Source organism: Prionailurus bengalensis, chromosome B3 (assembly GCF_016509475.1).
Source record: "Prionailurus bengalensis isolate Pbe53 chromosome B3, Fcat_Pben_1.1_paternal_pri, whole genome shotgun sequence".
In the NCBI taxonomy this organism is placed as follows: Eukaryota; Metazoa; Chordata; class Mammalia; order Carnivora; family Felidae; genus Prionailurus; species Prionailurus bengalensis.
The window spans coordinates 31,115,944-31,133,007 of NC_057355.1; the positions used below are offsets into that span (position 1 = coordinate 31,115,944).

General features: G+C 42.7%; 1 protein-coding gene across 3 annotated transcripts in view; it reads left to right on the forward strand.

Moving 5' to 3' along the window:
• The window catches only part of PTPN9 (protein tyrosine phosphatase non-receptor type 9), an 82,358-nt gene extending 65,512 nt beyond the window's left edge, over positions 1–16,846 (forward strand). For all 3 annotated transcript variants that reach the window (XM_043554966.1, XM_043554964.1, XM_043554965.1), the window contains exons 8-13: positions 907–1,000; positions 6,655–6,721; positions 11,268–11,346; positions 12,538–12,688; positions 13,113–13,320; positions 14,115–16,846. In XM_043554966.1, coding sequence (XP_043410901.1) covers positions 907–1,000; positions 6,655–6,721; positions 11,268–11,346; positions 12,538–12,688; positions 13,113–13,320; positions 14,115–14,329 — 814 coding nt within the window. In that variant the 3' untranslated portion in view covers positions 14,330–16,846. The remainder of the gene's footprint in view (positions 1–906; positions 1,001–6,654; positions 6,722–11,267; positions 11,347–12,537; positions 12,689–13,112; positions 13,321–14,114) is intronic.
• Positions 16,847–17,064: the final 218 nt, after the last annotated feature.

The following is a 17,064-nucleotide window of genomic DNA, read 5'->3' on the forward strand; positions in this document are numbered from 1 at the left end:
GTTTGACTGGTCTCTTTTTTTGTGTTGGAGCTTTCTGTAAGTACATGGAGGTTCTTGGCTGTAAGTACTCTATACTTAGGAGTGGAGTCCTTAAACCCTGCTTGGAAATGCTGTTTGCATGGGTGATCTTCAAGTTTAACTAATCAGCTAGCTAGTTGTTGGTGTATTCCAGATGATAGAATTCACTTACTCCAGAGAGGAATTCTCCACTCTCTTGCCTGTAGGGTCCAAGCTAGGATATAAGTGTAAGACGGGAGAGGACAGGGAGATGAGGGCAGGGGATTCTCATTTTCTATAATTCAGCTTTTCATTTACTCCTCTGTTTTAAGCCCTGTGCCTCACGTTGCCTTCCAAGGTGTGGGAGTTATGAGAGTGAGCCATTGTGTCTCTCTGTAGATACCGCTGTGGGTCCTATTTTTCTGCATTTGTTTGGCTGAAGTCAGCCCAAATTTTTCCATCTGTTTTCTCTCTGCCAAAATAGATTTCACTCTTTGTCTGCTGATGTCTCTGCCGTCACTTTTGGGATTTGTACCGATTAGTGCCTTTATTGTCATTTTAGTGAGGCTACTAGATGGAGTGGAGTCAAACATATGTTGTCAACCTACCATGTTAAACTGGACTTAGGTTTATTAGCAGCTGGATTTTTTGGGGGGGTGCTGTACCCCTATTTCCCTCTCCTTTTCTCTTTCGAATGGAAATATCTTTATTTCCACAGGAATACATACATATCATTAAAAAGGTTGAATGATATGGACTATGGATAGGCTAGGCAATGAACAGATCCAAGTCTCCCGCCAACAGTGACTGACATCCACCTTTGCACTGCCACACTTCGTACGCACACATACACGCTGCTTCCACCTTTTCTCTGTCTTTGTTTTAGTTTGTCTGTTTCATTTTCTGCAGGTCTCCAGGAAACCTAGAGAAGAACCGCTATGGGGATGTGCCCTGCCTGGACCAAACAAGAGTGAAGTTGACAAAACGAAGTGGCTATACTCAGGTAGTCAGATAAATTCTGTCTTTCAGGAGCACTGAGGGAAACTTTCCAAAGTGAGGCTTACTGATACCATAGCAGAAAGAACATAGACTCTAAGCCAGAGAGATCAGATGTGAGTTTTAACTTTGCCATATACTAGTCTGTTACCTATCAACCCATCTCACAATACTAAGCAGAAATTAAATGGAAAATTTATGTAGATGCTGATAGGGCAAGGTCTGGTATATTGTAGGTGCTTGATAAATGTTCAATGATTTCTCCTTTTACTTGTAAAATGAGAGTTCTGTTGTCTACCATGTTAGTGAGTGTATACATGTATCAATACAAGGCGACTCTAATTGTAAGTGATTTTTCCATCTAGAAGATATGAAAATAATTTTGGACAACTAGTGTATACGTAAATATCTAGGGATAGATTTGAAGTGGTTAATTAATTATATTATTTAATGTGTTAATTTGATCATATCTGTTCATTTTAAAAATCACACTTATAATATACTAATATAGATACTTAGTGAAACTCTTCAAGTGCACCTTTAACATCAGTGCTTTGTCCTCATTTGAGCTACTTCCTGAGCCAATCTAACACAGTTTTCCAGAGCACATAGAATTTTTATTTCCTTTTAAGTGTATGGTATTGTCACTGAAAAGTTTATCCTAAGCCAGAAAAACCTATTAGCATAACACTAACACAGGTTTTTCTTTTTCATTTATCCTATATCTTATGCATTCTCTGTAGTATAATCATTTACTTATTCTTTTTTAAAGTCCTCCTTTTTTAAATCTTTATTATTTTTTAAATTTGTTTTTGAGGGACAGAGCATGAGCAGGGGAGGGACAGGGAGAGAAGGAGACACAGAATCTGAAGTAGGCTCCAGGCTGTGAGCTGTCAGCCCAGAGCCCAGAGCGGGGCTCAAACCCACGAATGTGAGATCATGACCTGAGCTGAAGTTGGATGCGTAAACGACTGAGCTACCCAGACACCCCTTAATGTTTATTTTTGAGAGAGAGACAGAGCATGCTAGCAAGGGAAGGGCAGAGAGAGAGGGGAGACAGAAGATCTGAAATGGGCTCTGTGCTGACATGCCCCTTAAAAGTCTTTTTTTTTTTTAATGTTTTATTATTTATTTTTGAGAGAGATAAGAGTGTGAGCAGGGGAGGGGCAGGCAGAGGGGAAACACAGAATCCAAAGCAGCTTCCGGCCCTGAGCCGTCAGCACAAAGCTCTACGTGGGGCTCAAACCCACAAGCCGTGAGATCATGACCTGAGCCAAAGTGGGACGCTCAACCGACTGAGCCACCTAGGTGCCCCTTAAAAGTCTTTTTTAATATAATTAGTTACAGCAACATCCAACACTTAGAATTTTGAGGTCAATGACTAAATATGTGTTACATTTCTTCTTTTTTCTTCTGATATACCAATTCTGTCTAGTGCCCTCCATATGTATTAAAAAAAAAAAAAAAAAACACCTTTGAGGGGTGCCTGGCTGGCTCAGTTGGTAGAGCATGCGACTCTTGATCTCAGGGTTATAAGTTTGAGCCCCACATTGAGCGTAGACATTACTTAAAAAAACCCAGCGTTGATTGAGCTTGTTGTTCAAAGCAAAGGAATTCAGATAGTGCCCCTTTAACATGACATACATTATAGGGTCTTATTATATCCCCTCTCTTTTTTCTGGGGGATAATTTTTGGTAAAATCATTGCCTTGTATTTGGGCATATATGATACGTGGGTTGAGACCCTATCATCATGGTTTTTTATCTCTTTTGACCCTACTGTTTCAAGCACATAAACTGAATTCATAACCCTGTCCAGGACCCTTACAAAGGGTTTTCTTGCAGGAACATTAGCTCAGAGCCTGGCTGACTTAGAGCAAGTTCATCACTATTATTGAGATCATGATAATATATGCTCTAAAGGAGTAAGAGTATGATGGTTGAGCTGAGGATCTTGAGTCAGATATCTGTATTTACCTGTCTTCTTGACTGCTCCATCTTCAGTACCTAGAACAGTACATATCAGACCTTCAGTAAATTATTTGTGAATGAATGAGTGAATCCCAGTATACCAGCAGACTATTCTAGTCATCCTGTAATTAATCTGAAGATCATCACTTGAGTTATGCTCCTTTAATTACTGCAAACATTGGCAACAGCTTTATTTCCACAGTAAATGGAGGATTCAGGATTCAGGTTTATGAGTGAATTGTTCACCGGATTTGCTTCTAGAATTATAAAGCTATTAGTCATAGTTTCTATTGAACATGGCCCATAACAAGTGTACTTAGTTTGGTTCTCTCTGCTATTTCAGTTTGCCCCAAAATCTCTACTTTATCTCTGAGGTCATTTTCAGGTTTAATTTCTGATGATTCTTCTGAAATTACTGATATTAATTCCTAGTACTCTCAGAGACAAGGATACTTACTGAAAGCTGGTTTCCTTGGTTATAAAGAAATAGTAAGTTTCCTTTAAAGAGGTGATATTTCTTTTCAAAGCATGAAGTTCCAAAAGTAACAGCCGTATGTATATGTGTGTGTGTGTGTGTGTGTGTGTGTGTAAGTGTGTGTGTATATATATATATCATATATATATATAGTATATATATATATGTGATATATATATAATATATAATACTATATACCATATATTACTTATAGAATAGTGTTGATTGGCATGTACCAGGTAAATCCTTTGTACTTTCTGTGCCTTCTCACTTGGGTCCTGCAGGGTGTACCACTTGAACGTGCCAGGCTGGGCAGAGGATAGCTTTGACTGACTCTGGTGGGCCCTGGATTGAGCAAGTCTGGTTGGGAGTGAGTGAGGCTTTTAGCTTGCTGGGTCTGCTGCGAATGGTCCCTTAGCTCAGTGAAGATGTCTCAGTCAGAGTAGAACACACTAGTAGTATGAGGTCAAAATCAACTGCTGTGAAAGGAGAAAGCGGGAAACTCTTGACTAAATAATTTGTGGGAGGACGAGGTAGACTGGCTGCCTAACAGACACATACTCAAGTAACGACCATGAGATGGAGATGTCTTCTCAAGGTGGCTGTGGATACTGACAATTCAGACTGGTTTCCAAGTGGTGGAACCCAGTGGAGAAAAAGTGATGGATTGGGGAGTCACTCCGACCTCTCCAGAGTAGAGTGGAGTATGTGCTTTCTCTAGGTTAACATTGGACTTTTTTCCTTTTGTCCTCCTATATCCCTTCACACCCTCTGCTATTCATCGTAACTGGTAGATCCCCTCAACTAGTTATACCAAAACTTGACACTGTAGCTTCATCCGTGTTTCTCTTTTATCAGCTTGGATTAAAGGACATTGGCAGAGATCTTGTGAGAAGGTATAATAAAAATAATAAAGACTAAATCCTATTTAATTTCCCTGATAGCTAATGATGTGGAAGTAAATAAGACTGAAAACACTGGGAGATTAGAGAAGGCCCCCAGAAGAGAGTTGAGTCAAGAGCTGTTCATTGAGACGCCTCTGAATTTGTCTGGCTATTGCTTTGTGTTAATTCAGGTAGTAAAGGAGTCTGGGTGTTTGGCCCATGCTGTTGATGGTCCTGGATATGAGGTATAGCTTTCTTCCTTCTCCAGTCATGCTTTGCCTTTTGTGTGTGGCAGCATGGACAGGATGATCCTACTCATGTTGCTTGGCTTGCCTCCCTTTTGGTTTTGAACCAGTGCTACAAATCTTAATGGACTCCTTTTTCGGTAGTTAACATCTTTGTTGAGATGTAATTCACATACCATACAATTTACCCACTTAAAGTGTATAATTCAGTGGTTTTTCTTACATTCACAGAGTTGGGCAACCACTGCAGTCAACCTTAGAACATTTTTATCACCTGAAAAAGAAACTCCACACCCTTGGCAGTCACACCCCTTTCCCCCACAATTTGTCTACTTTCTGTCTCTAGAGATTTGCTTGTTTTGGACATTTCATATCAATGGAATCTTACAATATGTGGCCTTTTGTGTCTGGCTTCTTAATTCAGCATGTTTTCAAGGTTCATCTGTGTTGTAGCATGTAACAGTACTTCACTCCATTTATTGCTAAATAATACTCCGTCGTATGGATATGCCACTTTTATTTATACATTCAGCAGGTGAATACCGTTTTTTGGCTATTATGAATAATGCTGTTATGAATATTTGTGTAAGTTTTTCTGTGGACATATGTTTTCATTTCCCTCAGGAGTGGAATTGCTGGGTCATTTGGTAACTCTGTGTTTAAGCTTTGGAAGAACCGCTGGACTGTTTTCCAACATGACTGCACCATTTTATATTCCCAGTAGGGGCATATGAGGGTTCCAGTTTTTGCACCATCCTTGCCTACATTTGTTATTATCCACTTGTACCTGTAGGCATCCTATTGGGTATGAAGTGGTATCTCATTGTGTTTTGTTTTTTGTTTTTAAGTAGGTTCCATGCCCAGTGTGGAGCCCAATGTGGGGCTTGAACTCATGATCCTGAGATCAAGACCTGAGCTGAGATCAAGAGTTGGATGCTTAACTGACTCAGCCACCCAGGCGCCCCACTTATTGTGGTTTTGATTTGCATTTCCCTGAGGGCTCATAATGTTGAGCATCTTTTCTTGTGCTTATTGCCATTTGTGTATCTTTAGAGAAATGGCTGTTCTGATCCTTTGCCCATTTTAAAATTGGGTTGTCATGGGCGCCTGGTGGCTCAGTTGCTTGAGCGTCCGACTTCAGCTCAGGTCATGATCTCACAGTTCATGAGTTTGAGCCCCGCATTGGGGCATTGCTGACAGCTCAGAGTCTGGAGCCTGCTTTGGATTCTGTGTCTCCCTCTCTCTCTGACCCTCCCCCACTGGTGCTCTGTCTCTCTCTCTCTCATAAATAAATAAACATTTAAAAAAATAAAAATAAAATTGGGTTGTCTTTTTAATATTGAATTGTGAAGGCTCTCTATATATTCTATATACAAGTCCCTTATCAAATATGTGCATTGTGTGGGGTTTTTTCACTCTTTTTTCTTAAGTTTATTTATTTATCTTGAGAGAGAGAGAGAGAGAGAGCATGAGCAGGGGAAGGGCAGAGAAAGAGGAGAGAAAGAATCCCAAGCAGGCTTCCCACTGTCGGTGCAGAGCCCGACGAGGGTCTCGAACCTGTAAGCTAAGCTGCTAGATCATGACCTAAGCTTGAAACCAAGAATCAGATACTCAACCAACTGAGTCACCCAGGTGCCCCTTTTTTACTTTCTTGATGGTGTCCTTTGAAGCACAAAAGTTTTCCATTTTAATGTAGTTCAGTGTATCTGGTTTTCTTTTGTTGCTTGTATTTTTGGTGTCATGGCTAAGAAGGTTTTGCCTAACCCAAGGTCACAAAGATTTAACCCTATGTTTTCTTCTAAGAGTTTTGTAATTTTAGCTCTTACATTAGGTAATCTGTTTTGAGTTAGTTTTTGTGTATAGTGTGAGGAACAAGCCAGCTTGATTTTTTTTTTCTCCTGCATGTGGGTATCCATTTGTTCCAGTAACATCTGTAGAAGTTAAGTTTTGAACTGACGCTTTCCTCACTTTCTGCCTGACAAAAAGAGAATATCTACACGTTGGGTTTTATTTACCTAGTATATAATTTTCCCATCCAAATGGTATATTCCACACAGCTGCAATGATATTTCCTTTTTATCATTAGACAGATTACATCAATGCCAGTTTCATGGATGGCTACAAGCAGAAGAATGCTTACATTGGTACACAAGGTAAGTTAGTCTGCCCCTCAAAGTTGGTTTTTTGTCATCTACCTGTGATTTCTTGCACCAGATGATTGCATGGTTTTTAAAGGAAATGATCGTTTGAGGTGATGTTGTGGCCACTAGCTCCCGGCCTTTCATAAAGACTGAGGGTTATTCAGGAAGGCAGAGGAGAGGTATAGAGTTTCTGTACCAGATATGCTTGGAAACTCGCTGCAGAGATAAACTGGAGATTTGAATATAACACTGCCACAAGTTTTTGGATTGTGTATTACCAACCCAGGGGAATGGGACACCAGAACTCAGTGGCCAGTGAGATGCTGTTTGTGTCCAGGAGGCCAGAAACAGCAGTGGGACTTCTCAGAGATTCAGTCCAATCTGTGAAAGGGTGTTGCTGTCCTAAGAGACTTTTGCTGGTCCCTGTGCCATCAGAGAGCACCCAGCAGTCTTCTGACATGGATAGTCTATACTAGTTGACTATGAAGTACTGGACTCTAAGAAGATTTCAGATAGAGTTTCTATAAATGCTCCTTTGGGCCCCAGTACTACTCCTGACCTGGCCTCTGCCATCTCAAGGAGAATACCAAGTTGCCTTCAAAGAGGGTGGGAAGAGATCATAACACAGGAGCACGTAACAGACACCCTATGGGCTTTAGGCCCTTTGACCATCGCTGACCATGGCCAGCAAGAGATCTGGCAATTACCTCTTTAACCAAGTGATCATACTTAATATCACCAGTTATAGATATTATGCCTCTGTTGTGATACAGTGAGAACTGTACAACATAACTTGTATTGTTTGTGGCCAGTTTTTAAGTCTAAACCTGATCATGAAAAATAAACCAGACAAATCCGGTGGGACATACTAGAAGAAAACTGGCTTAGACCCTGCAAAGTTAATGCCATGAAAAATAAAGGCAGGAAACTGCTCTAGGTTAAAGGAGACTAAAGAGATAGGATAATCAAAAGCACATTCCCATGATTGGAACCTCAGTTTAGAGAAAAAAGCTATTAAGGACAAACTTGAGACAATTGGAGACTGTGTATTAGATAATATTATTGTATCAGTGTTTAATTGCTTTCAGTGTGATTAATGGTATTGTTATTGTAATGGTATAGGAGAATGTCTTTGTTATTCTAAATAAGTGCCTAAATATTTAGGAATAAAATGTCATAATGTCTGGAACTAACTTTTAAATAGTTCTGTTAAAAAATATTCTTGTGTATGTATATACAAACAAATGTCTTATAATGATAGCTAAAAATGATAGCTTTCTAGCTAAAGAATATATGAGTACATTGTAGTATTCTTCCAACTTTTCATCAGTTTCAAATTTTTCAAAGTAAAAGTTGAGGGAGAAAAAAATGGATTCTTGGTACATTGTTAATTGGTCTGATGGTCACAGGTTTATATTTTCCCCCTAGAAGGGACCACTCCCTCCAAAAGGAGTCCTTTCAAGACCCTAAGAAGAAATGAGAATTATCAGGAAAGATTTTTGGTATACAGGATATGATGTGATCTGCCTGAAAGTGGGGGCTTTGTTGAGGAAGATGGCCTTGGCATGGTTGGACTTATGGAGGGTGAGGATTGGCTCTAGGGTGCCTCAGAATGCTTCCTTCTCGGATTTATGAGGCAAAGCCACTGCTTAGAGTTGTAATTTATGCAGGGATTGGATCCTTTAGGGCAGCTTTGAAGGACTTGTCCAGAAGAAACTCCTCCAAGAGTATGAGAGAGATTTTTTGAGTCAAGCATAGATCACCTTTGGACAGAATCAGCACTCTCTTAGGACTGGAAAATGGGGTCTTGTGATGTGGAGAAGGCTGATTTGATTTGCCTGGCTAACTTTCTTGGCTATATTGAGTATTCTGATTATAAAATTTTATTTTATTTTATTTTAATATATTTATTTTTGAGAGAGAGAGGGAGTGCACGTGAGTTGGGGAGGGGCACAGAGAGATGGAAACAGAGGATCTGAAGCAGGCTCTGTGCTGACAGCAGAGAGCCTGATGAGGGGCTCGAACTCAGGAACCGTGAGATCATGACCTGAGCCAAAATCAGATGTTTAACCAACTGAGCCATCCAGGTGCCCCTCTGATTATCATTAATAATAATATTTCTACAAATAATGTCTGTCATCTCTTGAGAGTATCTATTATATATTAGGTATATAATCTTCATCCAATTATTACAGAGACTCTGCAAGGAACGTTTATTAACCCAAGAACAAACTGAAGCCCAAAGAGGTTAGGTGATGTTGGATCACACACGTAGTAAGTGGGAGAGCCCGGATTTGAACGTATGTGTGTTTGATTCAAAAGTCCTTGCAAGCCAAGTCAGAGGATTGTTTCACCCATGTCAGCATAAACCACTGATCTGGGAAGTGCAGTTTTCCCTTCTAAATTTCTCTGATGCCTTGGAGGAAATTCTGACCCTTCTTTGCCAAGCGTGAGTCTGAGTAGTATCTGGGTTGTAGGTGCGCTGATTGGCAACACCATTTTTGCCAGTGATGTAAATGTGGAAGATAAAGGATATGAGTGCTGCTTGGTGCAGAATAGCGGGATGTGGACAAGGCCAGGAGTCAGAGATGGGGAAAGGGAGTTCTTAGTATCTGCTTCACATGCATCTGATGGTAATGGAAGTGCATTGTAGAAAATTTAGAAGATGGGATGAAATTCAATCATAACACTAAGACTCAGAGATAATGTTAACATTTTGCCGCACCTCCTTCCAAACTGTTTTCTGTGTGATCAAATAGATACAGACATACAAAATAGCTAACAAAATGGGCTCTTGCTATATATTACCTCTTTTTTCATCTGATGGTATCTTGTGAATACCTTTTCATAGCAAAAGTAACAGGTCTTACAAAATCACTTTTATGGACTGCTTAAATTGGGGATAGGCCATAATTTAACTAATCCTCTCTTGGTAGACATTTAGCTTGTTTCCAAGACTTTATATGCTTTTGGCAGTGTCCACTTCTGCCAAGAGGGAATTCTAGTATCATGAAACATTAATGCTGCTAAAAGGCTTGAGCAAAAGTGGCAGTGAAACCAGCACACTTCCAGGACAAAATTAGCCCTTAATATTGCCCTTCTTCCCTGTAAGCAGAGGAGGAAAAAGCACGGGAAAGTGAAGCCCAAAGAGGTTAGGTGATGTTGGATCACACATTGAATTACCCCAAGTGATTAGCTCCATGATTAAAAGGGAGCTGGTGGCCCACAGGTATCTTCCAGGTTTCCCCTGAGCACTCAGCCCTGTGAAGTTCTAACTCTAAAAAGGGAACCTGAAATAAATAAATAAATAAATAAATAAATAAATAAATAAATAAATAAATAAAAAAAAATAAAAAGGGAACCTGACAATGTGACTCTTACCCTCAGTACCATGTTTGCCGAGACAGTTTAATTCTCACAAAGTAAAATGACTAATGTAAGACCATGTGAATTAAATGGTTAAGCCGTTTTGATCCAGCTGTGCCATCAAGAGCTATCTATATTGTGATGAAGGAAGTTTTTAGAAAGATTCAACTGGCAGGGGCATCCAGAATAGACTGAGAGAGAAAGAGTCCTATTCAGAAAGGTAAACCAGAATGATATAGTAACTTTGGCAAAAGATGATGTGGTCCGTGTGGCAGTGAAGTTGGGCCGGGAGAGCAAGATGGGGACAGAAGGATAAAAACCAAAACCAATTCAAAGGCAGATAATCTCTAGGACTTGGTGGCTGCTCTGGGAGATAAAGGAAATGGATAAGTCAGAGTTGACTTTTTAAAACTGAGTGATTTACAAATGCCAGTACTGTTAACAGACATGGGAAAGTAGAGAGAGAAAGCTCATTTTGAAGGAAGAGATTGGATTGCAAGCATGTTGGGTCTGAGGAGACCCATGATGGGATATGGAAGGGGAGTGATTCAGTAAGCTACTGATGTTTATAAGCTTAGGGGAGATGAAAGCAGCTAGAAGTGTGTACATAGTAGATACCATCTGTCTGGATGTGCCAGCTGAAGCCCTGATGGTAAGGCTCTTGAGAGGGTGTGTAACAGTATTTCTCAAACTATAACCTACCTACGGCTTCAACTGGGATCTTGTTAAAATGCAGACTGCACATTTCTTTATTTTTTCTTTTCTTTTTTTTTTTAGTTTTATTTGAGAGAGACAGAGACAGTGTGAGTGGAGAAAGGGCAAAGAGAGAGAGAGAGAGAGACAGAGAGAGAGAGAGAGAGAGAGAGAGAATCCCTAGCAGGCTCCATGCTGCCTATGCAGAGTCCAATGTGGGGTTCAGACTCTTGAAACCACGAGATCATGATCTGAGTGGAAACCAAGAATTGGATGCTTAACTGACCCAAGAGCCCCAGATTGCACATTTCTAACACTCTTGCATATAGTGCTGGTGCCAGTGGTTCAAGGACCACCCTGAAAAGCAGGGATGTAGTGAGAAGGGGAGGGAGCTGGTGTCTGTACTTGGGAGTTACTAGTTGGGAGAAAAGCGGAAATGCCTGAGAAGGAAAGAAGGGCTTCCCAGAGTTATGTTCCTTGTCTTCTTCTTCTACTCCAGGCCCTTTGGAGAATACCTATCGTGACTTCTGGCTCATGGTATGGGAGCAAAAAGTCCTGGTGATTGTCATGACCACCCGGTGAGCCCTCTTTCTTCCAACTGCACTCTGCCCCCACCCTGTTTGTAAGCATGGAGGATTCCAGAGGGGATTCAACTTTTAGAACAATGAGGATTAGAAAAGCCATGGCAAAGAGTTTGAGATGTTTTAGCTTTTTCTTAGTGGACCCAGAATTAACATAGCCAGGGAATGGTAGAGATTGATAGATCTAACTTGAAAAAACTTTAATCAATGGCTCTGGTGACCCTGTGCCAGTTATAGGCTATTCCAAGGTCCTGGCCTCATCCACTAACGGAAGTCCTGGGAAATGTGGGGTAATTCACTTTTAATCTGCTCCCTACTTCCAAAGGGCAGCTGTCTTCCTGGCTTCTGAATTACCAGTTCCCCTCTGCTCTCCCCTTCCCTGCTACTTTTGATCGTTTTTCTGCTCATTTGTATTTCTGCCTATAAGAGAATTGCAAAAATAGAGATGAAACATAATAGGTCAGGCAGGGAAGCTCTTGATGCAAAGAACCTTTTTGAAATTTTGGTCTGCATATCTGCCAAAACCTTAGGATACAAATTCATTAGTATCATCATTGTCATTATGATAACGATAACCTATTTCAGATGAGGAGAAGAAAGTTAATGAAAATGTTTGCTCAGTTCCCTTTCTCGTGGCACTGTCACAACCGCCTTTGATCTGGAGAGATGGTGGTGGAAGAAGGACCACCATGGAGCACTTTGGAGCCACTAAAGGGCAGTGACGTGGATTTTAGGCCTTTACCCAAACCTCATGCTGGCTCCCAGGAGCTGTGCCTTTCCCACTCCTCTCAGCCCAGGGCCCGTAATGGGGAAGGGAATGAACAGTGGCTGAGACACAGGACAGAGAGTTCAGTCTAGCCCACCACATTTCCTCTACTGTCTTTTTTTGTTCACCCAGTATTTATCCCAGATGTGTGAAGAGTACCAAGAAGTATCAGAAAAGGGGCCAAATGGTGTAGCAGGCACTGAATAAATGTCTGCTAAGTGAGTACATGCAGAAAATTAGCTGTCATTATATGTGTTTAGAACGAAGGTGTTCTTCCTTTCCTGCCCAGAAGCCAAGATACCGGTTAGAAGCAATGCAAAAGATGACATTGCTGCTAGGGGTACAGCAGATCATGGGGACAGCGGGCTTACTGCTGCGGAGAGGGAGGACAGAAGGCTTACCTTGCTCTGTGTTGTCTTCAGCTTTGAGGAGGGCGGCAGGAGAAAGTGTGGCCAGTACTGGCCTTTAGAAAGAGACTCTCGGATCCGATTCGGCTTCCTCACGGTGACCAATCTAGGCGTGGAGAACATGAACCATTATAAGAAAACAACATTAGAAATTCACAACACGGAGGTAAATCCCAGTTTCTATTTTCTCACTTTTTTTAAGCTGGAGGAGAACCTTTACTGTAAAGAAAATCTCCAGAGGGAATAGGCAGGATTCCAGGCAGCTTATAAGTTACTTTCATTTTTCTGGGAACAAGATCAGGATATTCAGCTCAGAGCCAATAGAGCCATATTGTCTCAACCCAGCAGTGGCATTACTTAGGAATAAAAATTGTAAGAAATCTGGATCCTCCAATATAGAGAATTGTGTCCTCTCCAGACACTTAACCTTTCTTTTGGGTTTGTAGAGAAGCGATTGTGGAAGAAGTTAAGGGTGGTAGGCAGGAACCTTGGTGGTGGGGATACCAGGGTGTTGAGAATATAGAAAAGCCAAAGGTAGTCAGGGCAAGCAGAAATGACCTCATTAACTTTTGCTTCTTTTCCCATTCAAGGAACGGCAGAAACGCCAGGTGACCCACTTTCAGTTCCTGAGCTGGCCAGACTATGGTGTCCCTTCCTCAGCAGCTTCTCTCATTGACTTCTTAAGAGTGGTCAGGAACCAGCAGAGGCTGGCCGTCAGCAGCATGGGTGCACGCTCCAAAGGGCAGTGCCCTGAGCCACCCATTGTGGTCCACTGCAGTGCGGGCATTGGCAGGACAGGTAATGCACCTGATGCAGCAGCTCCAGAGGCAGTAAAGGTGGGGGTAATAACAATGCTGTTACTGCCAATTTGCAAGAATTTGATCCATTGGTGGTGAATCGCCATGAAAGTTCCTCCTTATGTATGTTTGGTATCCCTGGTGCCAGCTGTACTGGCCAGAATACACTTGACAGGCCAGGCCCCTAGCGTTTGATGCTTTATATCTCCCGTCAGCATGATGGTCTTCTGACCCCATCACTGTCACCTGGGTGTCCCAGGGAGTGCAGCTGGGCTGTTGCTTCTTTCCCATCCCCCTCCCTAAGGACATCCCCACCCTGTGCTGTGCTCTCCATTCTGGAGCTAGTTAGCAGCTTTTGCCTTAAGGGGATGTGCATGGCAGGGACTGCTGGCCTTTCTAGTTCAGAGGTCCCTTTGGGAGAAAGTCAGGAAGAATAGGTTTGTGTTAGGTCTCTGTGGAAAAGTTGTGGAGTCTCTGAAAATTAGGGGCCAGGTGTGGGAATGCTGTCATTTAATGCTAAGATTAAAGCAGGCAGTTCCTATCTGTCACCTTTCCACCTACTCTTCCTGTTACCTCCATACTGTCCTGAGAGACAAGAGGCCTTCTCACTTCTCTAGACTCCCAACAGTCCAAAGTGACCTTCTCCTCGAATCCTTTCAGGCCTAAGGCCAGCTGGCTTCCTGCCATGAGGCACCCTGCCTTTGAATTCATTCATCCAACCTGCCTGGGTCATTTGGTACAGGGAGGGATGCAGGAGAGCTAGACCAGGTGTGACCACTTTTTTCCTTCCTTCAGGTACCTTCTGTTCACTGGACATCTGCCTGGCACAGCTGGAGGAGCTTGGCACCCTTAATGTGTTCCAGACAGTGTCCCGCATGAGGACCCAGAGGGCCTTCAGCATCCAGACCCCTGAGCAGTACTATTTTTGCTACAAGGCAATCCTGGAGTTCGCAGAGAGGGAGGGCATGGTGCCCTCCAGTCACAACCTCCTGGCCATGGAGGGTCAGTAACTGTCCCACGATCCTCCTACCTGCTGGCCATCCTTCCTTAAACTACCCTGGACACCGCTGAGCCTGTAGGTTGCCACCAGTTACGCTGAAGCAATGGACCAACCTTTTACTTGTGTCTCCTGGCGCACTCGTGCACGCAAGGCAGTCTTTCCCTTTGGCTAGATAGATGTGGTGAAGTTGCCACTAGAAAGGGCCAGCAGCAATGTGTTCTTAATTCCTAGCACCTGCTATCGAACTGTGCCTTATTAAAACCAAATTGTGGCTATCGGTTTTTGCCAGGGGCCCCGAGGTAAGTGGGGAAGGAACCTCCCTCCCCCCTTTCCCAATGCCATTCTCCTTCTCGAGGTCTCTTTCCCATTCCTTCCCTTTGCTAGGATTTGATGGGGAGGTTTGGTATGAGCATCCACCCTCCTTCCCAGAGAGCTTGACCAAGTTACATACTTTAGAGAACGTCCCCAGTGCCAAGCACGTTTATACCTAGGGCGTGTATTCCAGTCTTTTCTGTCATTCTCTGTGTGTGTGTGTATGTGTGCGCACTTACATGTATGGGTCCATATGTACGTGTGTATATAATATATATTGTATGTGATAATATGGTCGTATTCTATAAATACATATACACAGAGATACTCCTTTGTAGACGTTCCTGGGGTTCCGTGTTGCAGTTCAGGACTGCTTGCTTCTTGGACCCTACTGTTTATCCTGGACTAGCTGGGGTTGGGGATCATATCTCTTACTGTCAGACCGCAGAGTGGTGGAAGAGGACACACACATCCACTCTTCATGCTCCTGCCACAGGCCTTCATTCTCACATAATGACTTATCTCTTTCCAGGAGACTGCCTGTTGCAGCCGAGAATTCTGGTTTGTGGTGACACTGGTTTAACTCAGCATGAATTGCTCTTATCTGATGATTTTACTTTGTTTACTTTGCCAATTTGAGGAATAGACCTCCACTGTGATTCCAGACCCCTCTTTCCTCTCACTGTCCCTTGGGGCTTGGGGTCTGGGAGTAGAAATGAACTCACTGAGCAGTCAGAGCCAAGAGCAATTGGTACGAAGTCTTAGAGGGAAAGAGAGGGAACCTAGGTGTGGGAGAAAGGAAACTATGAGAATCCCTCCTTGGGAGTGAGCTTTTTCTTTTCTAGAAAGTTCCTTTCCTTACGCAACTTGGCCCTGTCCACTCAAATGCCCATCTCTTCCTGCCTAGCAGCCTGCCACACTTTGGAGCTCAAGCTGGGTGGGTTCTGTGTCAATAAAAAGCTTGACCCCTGGCTGGGTGAGGCAGTTCCCTGCAATCACTGTTTGCCCCCTATTCACCCAACCTGTCCCTGTCTGCTCCCGGCCTCCCCAGCCTGATGTGCCAGGGATGGAATCAAGAGTCCCCGGCACTCCACATTCCCGAGAAAAATCCCAGGAACCCTTAAACCTTCCCCCATCACAGATGAGGTTGGCAGCTGATCAGACCTCAATAATTTTATACTGTAATAAGCTCTTTGAATGTATATATTCTTATTTTTACAATCTCTTCATTTTGTATTTAACGTCAATGGACTGAGTCAGATTCAGAAAATAATTGTAAATGTTCATATTCAATATCTTATAGCGATACAGTTTTGTATTTACATATAAATATACCGACATGATCAAACCCTTTTAGCTTCATCAATTTAGTAGCAGTCTGGGGCTGGGAAGGTGAGGAGGGGGTCCAAGAGCTGGTCCGGGAGGGATGGGGAGGCAGGGAGGGACCCGAGGCCTGGGAATCTGAGACTCAGTTCTCAGAGCCATCTACCTTGTCCATAGGCCATGGCCCTAGCTCTGGACCGGCAAAGGGAACGACCAGTTGAATGCTTGCTGGGTGCCAATCTCTTATGCTCGGTGCTTTTCCCCCCATCACCTCATTCAAACCTAGCAATAATCCAGTGAGATTATTATTCTCACTACCTTCTATTTCTGTATAGATGAGGAAGGTAAGGTCCAGAAGATTACAGTGATTTGCTCTGGAACTGGAGCTCAGGTTGGTGTGCTTACAAAGACTTTGGCCTCTTCACCGAATTGCCCTTTCAAAGATCAAGATAGTGTTTTGACCTAGGAAACCAGAGGGTTTTTTGTTTTTTTGTTTTTGTTTTGTTTTGTTTTGTTTTTAGCTCTCCTTGCAGAGCATAAACCATTCTTAAATTCCAGGTAGTTGATCCTGGCCCCATGATGCATGTTGGGTAACAGAGTTGGGGACTGATGCTTCCAGGTAGAACCTCCTGGTGTCAGGTCCTGAGGTCTCCAGAGTACCAAAGGGATCATCCTCCCAAGGAAACACCATGTATAGGGATACACTGGTCTTTGTGGGAAGATCTTCCATCTCTCTTAGAATGGAACCAGGAGCTTTGTCCATGTAGCACCACTCCCTGTGCCATGTAGCTACTCCTTGTTGACCAGTGACAGCCTGCCCAGTTGGGACAGTTCTGGCCTGGAGAGTGTGCAAATATTGGGATGTTCTTAATAAAAGTCATAGCAGCCAACATTTACTGGGTCCTTAATTCTATTCCACAAACTATTCAAAGCGCTTTCTAGATGTTATTCACCACCCTCAAAACAACCTTTTGAGGTAGGTATTGACCAAAATAAAACTGAGGCACAGGAAAATTTAATTAGCCAATCAAGAATCCTGGTCATCTGACTCAAAAGGACCTGCTGTTCACTCCTACTAGAGTCCCTGTAAGGATCCATCTGCTGACCTGC